Source organism: Protopterus annectens, chromosome 13.part0 (genome assembly GCF_019279795.1).
Source record: "Protopterus annectens isolate FY-2018-M chromosome 13.part0, PAN1.0, whole genome shotgun sequence".
Lineage (NCBI taxonomy): Eukaryota > Metazoa > Chordata > Ceratodontiformes > Protopteridae > Protopterus > Protopterus annectens.
In genome coordinates, this window is record NC_056747.1 from 932,125,745 (window position 1) to 932,137,852 (window position 12,108).

Genomic DNA, 12,108 nt, shown 5'->3' on the forward strand with positions numbered 1-12,108 from the left:
TTACTTAATAAACCATAGGTTAAACAAGCAATACCAGCTTGAATCCTGTTTTGTTGTTTTTAATAAGAATGCAAAGTGATCTTTAACACAGATCTTACATTAGTATTTATGACAACAGTTTATTTGAGCATGTCATATGCTATTATTGTTCTGTATAACTGGTTTTCACTTCCTTAAGGAAAGTGTTTACTATACCCTTAAGGCTGGAAAACTAGATTTCCTCAGTACTAGGTTTTGTTGTTGGTTTCTAATAGCTAATGGGAATGGAAGTGGTCATATTATAATCAGAGACAGTCACAGGAAGATGAAGGTTTGAGTAAGACTGGTTCTGTTGTTGTTGCTTAAGGCACAGAAATTTTAAATTAGTGTCTCTTGATAACAAACCATTTTTAAAAGGTTGCTTGGAGGAACTACATTCTTTCATTTCCTAAACATGTGCCTATGGTAAAAATGCATTGTCATGTTAAGGCAAAGCCATATTCCATTTAGTTTTACAATAAGTTAATGTTTCAAAGGGTAATGAATGACATCACTTAAATTGTGGGTATATCTGTTTTTCCCAACAACATAATGTCGTTCAGCTCCTTAATAAGAAGTTAGTAGTTGTACTGCAGTAGACTGCTTTTTCTTTTCAGATTTACAGATCTGACTTTTTTGGCATAATGGTTTACATTAGTGGCACATAGACAGCATGCATAAGGCACTGTGGCCTTCTCGGAGCCCAGACCAAGAGTGAATCTGTTGCATTCTGTTCATTTCTTTCACTGTACTGTAAAAATGCAAAAAGGAAAAATGAGAAGGAGACTTTGAAATGGTACAGTCTAGCTCTTGTGCTGGTTGCAGGTGGCCAGTCCTGTTCCATGTCTGAACTGAAGCTTATAACCTTCACCTTGGAAGCAAAGCAAAGAAAATAGCTCTGTTAGGCTGCATTTATTTTCTTTTTGTGTTTATGCTATAAAACTGAACTTTATTTTTCAAACTACTATCAGTTAAATGTCATTTTTTCTAATTGAATAGTTAACCATTTAAGTACAGGCTTTTTTATTTCAGAACTGAATTTACATTCAATTGTAACATTGTAGTGGACTTTTTTATGGGTTAGACATTGAAAGAGTCCATTAGGAAATTTTAGTTTCCGGGATCATTATGGCAAGAAGTCATTTAACTCATGCTCTAGGTAGGGATGAGAAAATTTCTTTCTGGGCTTGGTACTCTATCAGTTTTACTAATATGGCTACATGGCCCATTAATGCTCCAAGAAAAAAGTGGTGCATCTGATATTGTAAATAGAGCTAAGAAACTCAGCCTCAGTTTTGTACTTTACAAGAATCACATTTAACACTGAATATCTATATTGCTAAAGTATGGGTTTGCATTGGGGAACTTTGTTTCTTACCCCTCATACAAGAGACAAGGAGTGGCTACTCTTATAAAGTGGAGCATTGACTTTAAAATGCTTGAACAGAAAGAACCCTATGCAGAGGTATGCAACAAATAAGGGACTGCTGGTGGAAATGGATTATTATAGTCAATTTACCTATTTCTCTTGGCATTGGACTAAAAAGCTAACCAGGATTTTCATGGAACAAGTTGCCTCTCTTTTGTGTTCTCGATGGACAAAGCACTTTCAGGGCCAAGAAAACTGAGAGCTCCTGCTTCATGCAAGTGTTTTAGTAAATGTGTATTTTAGTCCAGGATTTGTAAATGCAGAGACACGGATTTAACCCTTTGTTGTTATACCCACTTCTCCTTACTGGTTCTTGTCTCTTTAGACCAGACAAAATTCTGAATTACCAAAGAACAGTTCTCGTGCATTCCTGTGACATTTTCCTCCATTTTAATTTTTAATTGCACCTAATCAGCTGAAAGATTAAGGCTAAAAAAAGAATAGAGTAGGCTAAGCACATCTGTTGTAAAAGACCTTTTCATGCATAGTCTGGGAACCAAGACTGGCATATTTTTTTTTTCTCTTAAGCCAGTTGGATATAGCTTTCAGTAGTAATAGTGGGATTTATATAAGCTAGCCATTTTAAACTTCATACAGGCTATCCTTTAGAAAAATTGCTGGCAAACTGAAAAGGTGTTAGGAGGAAATGATAAGGGAACAAGATTTGTTCATAGTTCAGGGCAGTAGTAATGAAAGCTGCAAGACCACACTCTGATGGAACTCCTGCATATCCATAAAACAAACAGCACCAGAATTACCCGTGATAAAGACTTAAACCTTGCCTGTGATATAAATAGGACCTGTTGGAGAGACAAGTATGTATCCAGAAGACTACCCCTTCCCTGGAACAGGCTCCCCATCCATGTGAAGCAAAGTTCCTCTGTAAGCCAATTCAAGTGCAACTTGGATGATTGGATTGGGAATAGGAAATTTCTCCCTGGTTTGACACCTATGTCTTTAATGGACAAAGGCAGCCTGTAAATGGTTCTTTCAGGCCCCTGCTTGTAAATGTTTCACCTACTATGCCCCTGCTTACACTTATCTAGGGTACCAGAACTTATCAGAGAATTGGGATACATGGCTGGGCTTAAAAAGGCTCTCATGGTCAATAGCCTAGTACATGCATATAAACCTATAAATCCATGCATCATTTTACTACTACGTGTAAGAAGAGATGGCTTTTTGTACAATACTCATCTACTTTATGGACATTGTCTATATTAATAATACTATCATATGAAGCTCTGTACCATTAATATTGCCTAAAAATGAAAAAAGTGCATTCTGATGTCTGCCATTTAGTATGTTAATTTTATCCAATCAAAAGCTCAAGGAACAAATACTGACTCGAATCACATACAAAATCATGACATTCAGAATTTCTTCGATCATAGTTTGTGTCACAGCTACTGCACAGCAGTGGAAAAATACCACTTATATTTCTTTCTTGTATAGTCTTTGTACAGAAAGGTTAAGTAATGATGATCCCCTAGGTCAAGAAGTAGTCATATGCAAAAGAGCACAGAGAAACCAATATAGATGGAAACTTTAGCTATTTTATTTCCAAAGCAGCAATTATACACAGTAAACAGGAAATATATGATACAGCTTTCAGCAATATAACAGGTAGCACACTCAGAAGGCTTTTGGTTCCATTCCCACCCCAGGTAGATGAATTATGCACTTGCCTTGGTGCAGAAGGCTGTAGGCTCTTAGGTTCATAGGTTCATAGGTTGGTACTAGGCTATCACCCCTAGGGCCTATACAAGCCTAGCCATAACAATTCCCTGGCTATTTCTTCCCACAATATTTACTTCCCTGGACACCTGTCTAGCAGGGCAACTGACGTGATCCCTGGGGTGAATTTCCTTTCTCCCATCCAATCATCAAGGTTCCTTTTAAAGAGGGCCAAAGAGGTACTCTGCTTGACATGTATAGGCAATCTATTCCAGAGTCTGGGGAGTCTCTGGGTCAGGAACCTATCCCTCCAGCATGTTTTGTTTATTGTGATGACAAGATTTAGATCCCTGGAGAGTGTGGCTCTGAGGGATTGGGATTTCTTTAAGTGTAGCATGTCCAACAGCTCTGGGTTTGACATGGCCTTGTATGTTAAACAGAGATCGCCTTTGAGTAGACGATATGCAACAGAGTATAGTTGGAGTTTTTTAAGGTGGTCAACGTAGGGCATCTGCTTTAGGCCTGTGATTCATTTAGGGAAGTATTTCTGCGGCCTTTCCAGTTGTTGCAGATGTCCTGAGAGGTACATACCAAACGGGGCATTGTATTCTATAATGGGTCTCATGAGGGATGAGGACAGTGGGACAATGACCTCCTTTTTTCTGGATGAAAATCCCTTAGTGATGAGGTGTGCCACATAGAAGGATTTCCTGATTGTTGTGGTGATGTGGTTATCGAAGGTGAGACCACTGTCCACCTGTGTCCCTAAGTCTCTTATCACACTTTCAGTGTTTAGTGTACTGCCACCTATATGGTAATTTACGGGTACATGTTTTTTCCCAAAGGGTATAACTATACATTTCTTGGCATTGAGCTTGAGTCCATGGCTCTGGCACCAAGTATCTGTTTCTGTAAGGCCCTTTTGTAGAGTATCCACAGCATTTGGGGATTCAGTAATGGCTCCCAGTTTGCAGTCATCTGCGAACTTTGTTAGCTAGAGTCCCTTAGTGTTGGCCTGTACTTCAGAGAAGTAGATGCCAAACAAGAGCGTCCCAGGACTGAACCCTGAGGTACTCCACTTGTCACCTGTCTGGAGCTGGATTTGCAGTCGGCTACTTTTACAGTGTGGGTTCTATCCATAAGCCAGTTAGCAACTCATTGGATGACATAGGGATTAATGCCCAGCTTAGTAAGTTTACCTATGATTCCAGAGTGGGGGATGGTGTTAAAGGCCTTGGCAGGGTCTAGATAGGCTGTGTGGACCACCTTCCCCTTGTCCATGGCTCTGGAGACTGATTCGAAGAAGTCAATCAGGTTCAGGAGACAAGATCGGCCCTTCACGAACCCAAACTGGGTGGGGTCCAGTGTTTGAAAGTTGCCAATGTCTTTGTTTATAAGTTCCATGATAATACGCTCCATGGCCTTGCAGATAAAACTCGTCAGACATCTTCCCACATCAAGTAGATTGAGTGTTGCCACTACACTGCAGCACAAGGGGAAGGAACCTATACTGAGTGTGCTGTCCTTTGGATAAGATGTTAAACTGATGCCCCATCTGCTTGAGTCAGTGGTAGCTGAGGTGGATGTAAAAGATGTCACTTATTGACAAGAGCAGACGAAATACCTTGATGCTGTGGCCAGATTTCCCTTAGAAGTGTAAATACTTTCTTGGGTCTCTCCAGAAATGAGGTTACTAGCCTAGTGGGACTAACCTAATCAAAAAAGGATGACATGTGGTTACTAGGATGAATCTTATAATCAGATTTTTGTGATATTACTGAAAATATTTTACAATTAATTGATTTCACACTTTTCAAAGATCACTAGCATATCACTCTTAAATCTGTACTCCAGATTTTCGCAGAATGTCCAGATTTTTTCCTCTTATCTTTATTCTGTTCCTCATAAAATTTAAGCTTTTCTGGCAAATCATTGAGTACTGAAGTCATTAAATAATACTAGATAATGAAAGACATTCGAGTTTCAGAGTTAAAATCCCTCAAAAAATATATAATAAGGCAAAATCCATAATTTTAGCATGTTTCTGTGTTAATAGATGCAATATTTAAAATCTGTCCCTATTTTTGGTCCTTTGTCCCCCCATTTTTTTCTGGCTTTGTCCAGATTTCTTGCACCAACAGGTTGAGAGGTATGATATCACTGTGCTCGGTGGACAGATATTGCCATCATGGTCATATTGTCAGCACTTAAGCTGAATGGTCACTTAGCATATTCATTATATGTTGGCTGAGTTTGAGCAAAATGAATAATTAGAATGCCAGCTGACAAGAAACAAGAGAATAAAATGTGGAGTCATTATTCACCGTATGCTGTCGGAATACTAATTACTACTATTAATTAGGCAAAAAATAAACAAAGCAAAGGAAAAGCATATGAAACAGTTAAAATAACGATGCAACAAAGTTTCACATGCATACATACATAGATCTGCTTTGCACCTTTTAATGGTGTTGATCTAAGTAACTGCATTATTTTATATCTGATCACACATTGGTTTTAAAAGTTCAATCAGTTGTGTATATTGTACAGGTATACTAATGGGAATAACATAAACTACATGATGCCACACAGTCAGAGTGCCAGGAACTGTGAGAAGCACCTAAGTAAAGCAATATCTGGCACTGGCAAAGGACTGTTATTATTTATTTGCATGCTGTGTAGACTGTTAGTTTTCCAACCCAATTTTCAGAATGAGAGATATAGCCAAAAATAATAAAGGTAAAGTGTCTCAAATTAACAGAATAAAAAGATGTTAATTAGCATGCATTTTCTGAAGCAAAAGCAATTCACAAAGTCTGTAATATTCTTTATCCCTCTGTTCAAATGACTGCTTACAAAAGTGCAGTTAGGGTGGGGTAAAGGAGGCAGCCACCCTGGGTGCAAGACATCAAGGGGTACAATTTGAGAAAGTGGGGAGAGGTTAGGGATCCAAGTTGGAATGCCAGAGTTACATATGGGACCTTTTTTTATTTTTGCTCTTTAAACAAACAGCTGAGGAGATGGGTTGCCACATCAAAGAATGGTCCTTGTGCTAGAAGAGCCAGGTATGCATCTGTATGTTCAGTCTCCTAGCATCCTCCATCCCTACCTCACAGAATATTCCCTTACCTTAAAATATATATTTTCTTCATTCTCCCCTAACTCTGATCTCATACATTATCCCCTACTTCAATAACTCTATTTTTATACATTTTAAAATCTAGTTTCTCACTCTTAAGGCTTATGTATATTTTTCCCAGAAGCAGAGGTTTCTCAAATTGTTTCTTAAATTTAGTTTCATTGCTGGTATACTCACGTTTCTCATATTATTTATTAATTTATAACTTTACTGTTCTTATATAGATATTCTTGCCTCAGGACTCCACTGAAAGGAATGCTTAGCTTAGCTGGGTGATTCCAATCATTAAGTAAATAAATCAATAATTTTAATGACTGCCTTTATTGATGAATGTAAACTACCAATGTCTCATAAAAAAAAAAAAAGAAAAGAAAAAAAAGAACACGTTTTTAGGAAGGACCTACACGTTACACCTCAGTACATTATCTGTCAAAATTGTGAGGTAAATACAGGATCATCCCTGAAGATCAGGGACAGCTAAGGGATGTATGACATCAGGTCTTTGCCATGGCTTTGAAAGCAGTGATTAGCATCACAGGGATGAGATGCAGGCCATAGGTTTAAAAAAGATTTATGCAATCATTACAAGGCGTACTGAAAACATTTTCTTACCTGTGTGTGATAACGGCCATGATCCCTGACCATCACTTCTTGCTCCTGGCATTTATCCAGTTCAGTTGAGTCATTTCTACCTCCTATTGTGACCCTATGAACAGCCAATGCCATCCAAGGAATTTGTTAAGCAAGTAGAGAATGGAACTTGATTGCCAGGCCATCCTCCTGTAACACACACACACACACACACACACACACACACACACACACACACACACACACACACACACACACACACTCACACATATATCACATGCTTTTTGGATGTGGAAGGAAAACAAATCCCTTCTGAAGACCCCTTTCAGAAAGTACTCCAGTCAAGATCTGAACCAGAGAACCTCTTGCTGTGAGGTGACAGCTGTACTCACTCAACCAGTGTGTTATCCCAGCACTAAAATATGGTAAGGAATGAATGGTCCAACCAGGAGAATAAAGCTTGATGTGTGTGTGTGTGTGTGTGTGTGTGTGTGTGTGTGTGTGTGTGTGTGTGTGTGTGTGTGTGTGTGTGTGGCATGGAGGCACAAAACATCATTATAAAAAGAACACATTTTCTACAGTGCATCCATCCAATGCAATAACTTGAATTTACTCTAATTTGTCTTACAGGATTCACTGACTGCAACATAGTGGCAAAGCATAAGAAAAAGAAGTCAGACAGTAGTCCTAACTTATAAAATACCTGTAAGCAGTAACTAGAAATGTCCTACTCAGGCATGATTTACTTGCAAATTATCTTGTTAACAAATATGATGCTGTTCTATGTAATGATGCAATGGTCTACATTTATGCTGAAGCTTGCATAATTTATGTTAAAAGCATCATGCTTTGTTGTTGAATATCCAAATGCAGCCAATGTGAGCGATTTGGTAACCATTTGAAATGCCAAGACTCTTTAGTGAATAATCAAAAGTGTGGACTTGTATTATGTCAGAAAGTGCTGTTTCTCATAATATCCTTTTTTCACTGAGGTATGGTGAGTTTGGAGTTGGTAGAGATCATATATATATTATATATATCTATCTATATATATATATATATATATATATATATATATATATAGATACATATTTATATATATATATATATATATATATATATATATATATATAGATAGATATAGATATATATGTGTATGTATGTGTCTATATATATATATATATATATATATATATATATATATATATATAGATATAGATATATAGTGTATGTGTGTGTGTGTAAGTCCAGAGGTTGGGGGTCTTGCTCCCCACATCAAGGGTTGGTGCTTGGAAGCTTTCTTGCCAGCTATGCCAAGTTTAAAAGAGAAAAGCAATGTTTGCATTTGCTGGTTTCCTGTGTTTTTGTCCTTTTTGTAGTATTTCATGGCTTACTATTATGAGTCTTGACACTTCAACAGGGTGCCAAATTGTTTGTTTATGAAAGCATGACCAAGACTTTTGCACACACATCAAAGCAGTACCTTCTTCAATAACTGAAGTATCCAGTGAGTCCATAGTGTCCATTCCTGAGTAATCTTCCTCTGGCCAGGGAAAAATTGTACAGCAGTTTTACAATCAACATTGTCTTGTGTTTTACTTTTTTAAAAGAATATTCACGCTCATAAGCATATGTATGCACAACTCATCACATGAAATGCAGAAATCAAAGTACTTATGGAAACGTATGCAAATATTTTTAGAAGAACATCATTGTATAAGGTGTCTTACTTTTCCTGTCAACAGTCTTTTTTGATGGAATTTAAAAAAAATAATGGCTGTTGCTACTAATTTAAATACATCAACTTTGCAGTAATAGCCATTGACTGATATTGATTCAACATTCCTTTAAAAAGTAAGACTGGAAGAATTACATAGCGGTAAATTCACATACTGGAGCAAGACCATTAAACTCCTCTAGCATTAATCTCCATTTTCCATCTGTGCTATAAACTTTGCCACAATGCTACCCTACATGTGCAAGGATGAAGTGCTCAGCTAAGATGAATCAATTTCAACAATGATCATATAACGTTAAGGATGCAGGACCATGCATGCAGGTGTTGAATGAATTGCTCATGGTGAATCTCAGAAAGTAAATCAGGCATCCTACTTTAAACTGGATTGCTGGTCAAGGAATGTTCAGTTTACTGATATTGATTCAGCTACAATAATTCTTTCATTGTCATTTTTCCTTCACTAACATGTCATATGATCATAAGACAAAATGCTTCTTAATCATGTTCTAACATGTTAGCACTTTTCTAATGTACATTTCCAGGAATTCAAATGCTCATAAATTAGTATTTTTCTGTTTACTGTAAATAGGTTGGCGTGGAAAAAGAATGTGTGATTTCATGTAATACAGATACGTCTGAAAAAAAGACACACATAGGTTTCCAGTGACTGCGTTAAGAAACTGATTGGATTCCAGCAAGAAATTTTCAAATGAATTTCCCTAGGAGTTATTCTCTTACACAGAATCAGCTACACTCAGAATAAATGAACATAGTAGTTTTCTTCTGTAGTTATACTATGCACACTAAACACTTCCTCTAGTGGGAAATATAAGTTAAGGAAGCAGGCAGATTTTGGTAACGTTACTATACGGGAGAAGGAAAAAACAGCAGTTTTTGCCTACATTCTCCACAAATGTAAAATGCATGGCTGTAGGTAACAAACAAAGCAATCACTGGTGTCAGCATTGTGACTTTAAAATCATATTTATTGGCAACTAAATAAAGTTTGGAAAATAAATGTAGTTTTTGTCATTTAAGATAGTATGCAGCCCAGCATAATGTTTGCCTTTCAAACTTGCTTTTACACAGTACAATAAAGTTAATCTTATGTGCAGCATTCCTTTCTAAATAGGACTCTAGCAGAGTATCTGGAGAAATAAAACAGTACTTACAGATACTTGGACTATCAAGCACTATGCTATCTGATCCTCCCAGGGCTACCCACATGTAGAAGATCAGTTAAAACATGATGTCTTTGGCAAGTTTATTCAGTTTACCAGCACATTACTACTACTGTACAAATACTGTTAAATTATTAATAGTTGTTTCTTGCTTAGTATTATAAACATATTTACTTAATAGACAATTGCTGACTTTTGTACTACCAGCATATGCAAATTAAATCATTACATTTTAGTTCAGATGCTTGGGGATTTATCTTACCTATTTTTACAAAGATAAATAAGATCATCTGTGTTTCTGACTGTTATGTGCCTTCGGTGAAGGTTGAACAGCGAGCTGGCACCTCGGCGTTCGTGAAAATCTACTGCCAATCATTAACGGACTACAGTTCCGCTGTGGCGACCCCTAACCAGGAAAAGCCGAAAGACAAACAACAACAACAACATTTCTGACTGTTATATTTTCTGGATCTACTCTGACTAAATATAAAATAAAGCTGTTTTATCATTCCATTGCTGTAAATGGAAAGAAAGCTAGTCTGCTCTCTGTTAGTGTTGTTTGCTTGTCTTTTCGGCTTTTCCTGGTTAAGGGTCGCCACAGCGGAATTCCGGTCCACTAATGATTGGCAGTCGATTTTTATGGTGCCGAGTTGCCAACCCGATGCCCAACCTTCAGCGTAGGTGCGCCCATTCACGCATGTCTTTCAAAGGCCAATCAACCACGGGGAGGACATGCAGACTCCACACAGAAGGCACTCCAGCCGTGAATCGAACAGGAGAACCTCTTGTATGTCTATGAAATATATGACTATGCATTGAATTAAAGGCTTACTTTTAGTGTCAGCATATTCTGTGTAAGTCCATTTGAAGTACAAAAGGTATGCTATGCAATAATTTTGTGTCTGTAGAAAACACTTGACAAACATGCTAAATATAATCAGTAAAACCTGCTAATCTTATTTCCTTTTGTAGTAGTAGGCAAAACCATATCTTATTCGATTTACCCACTTAAAAAAAGCAAGCTAGACCAGTAAATACTAGAGCTGCATTTAACACATCCCTTATGATTCATTTGCAGTCCTGCTACCTTCTGAAGTGGTGACATACAACTGACTGTTAAAGAAGTTGTTAATAATAAATACATCTGTGTTTAACCAACCCAAGTCCACAAAATAATGTGCAAACTATTATGGCCGATTTTTTCTTTTATTTTTTCTTGAGTTATGTTGTTAGTGTCCCAGTTTTGTCTGCCTCACATTTATGCTTTCAGATATTTTGGACATTCATATAAATACACATTAGCAAACATCTCTGTATTTTATAATGGTCATTTAAAAATGCTTTGATGTTCATCCAGGATATCTGTCACAATTTCACAGTTTCTTATTTTCAAGACATTTATTAGGATGTTTTCCTGATGAGTTTAATACACACATCAGAAATAAGCTGATTTACCCAATAAGATTTATAATAGATGCAGCCAAATGTCCATCTAAATCTTCAAAATCTCGGTAAAATAGGTTTTAATTATATGCTTCTAATTTTCATTATCCTGTTCACATAAGACTTATTTCTCTATTAGCTTTATTACTGTTTAGCTTTATTCCTGTTTCTAAGCTCTGCAGTCACATGCTACTTGTCCTCTCATTCTCATAGTCACAGCTTTGAACATGCAGTTTTGAACAGCAGGTGTTCATATTTGCAGTCAATGTTTGCATTACCAAATACTGCAGTCTAATGTGCCATGGAGACAAACCTATATTTGTATAATTCATTTTGGTAAAAGACCACATTTTTATCATTTTTGAGTGTATGCATGCACTGTCTTAACACATTTGCAATACGTTGAAATGGCTGCTGGAATAGGTTCATAGGTTCATAGGTAGGTACTAGGCTATCTGCCCAAGGGCATTTTTAAGCCTAGCCAGAGTGTGTCGGCTTTCGCTGCCCCATTGATTAATTAACTGAGCCTCTGTCAAGCAGAGCCAATGAAGTGATCCCAGGGGTATATTTTCTGTTACCCATCCACTCGTCAAGGCTTCTCTTGAAGAGTGTTAGTGAGGGGCTCTGCCTAATGTAGTTAGGAATTTTGTTCCAAAGCATGGGGAGTCTCTGTGACAGGAATCTATCCCTCCAGCAAGTTCTATGTATTGTTGTGGCGAGGTTTAGCTCACTAAAGTGCGTGGCTCACAGTGACTTGGATTTCTTTAGGTGGAGCATGTCCATCAATTCTGAGTTGGACATGGCTTTGTAAGTCAGGCAGAGATCACCTCTGAGTAAGCGATATGCCACTGAGTACAGCTGGAGTTTTTTCAGTCGGGCTGCATAGGACATA

At 37.4% G+C, this 12,108-nt stretch overlaps 1 protein-coding gene across 2 annotated transcripts in view; it reads right to left on the reverse strand.

Moving 5' to 3' along the window:
• The window catches only part of FNDC1 (fibronectin type III domain containing 1), a 541,793-nt gene that overhangs the window by 215,923 nt on the left and 313,762 nt on the right, over window positions 1-12,108 (reverse strand). The window contains exon 13 of one of the 2 annotated variants that reach the window (XM_044054698.1): window positions 8,338-8,397. The exons of the other annotated variant lie outside the window; for it this stretch is intronic. Coding sequence (XP_043910633.1) covers window positions 8,338-8,397 — 60 coding nt within the window. The remainder of the gene's footprint in view (window positions 1-8,337; window positions 8,398-12,108) is intronic. 2 annotated transcript variants of the gene reach the window in all.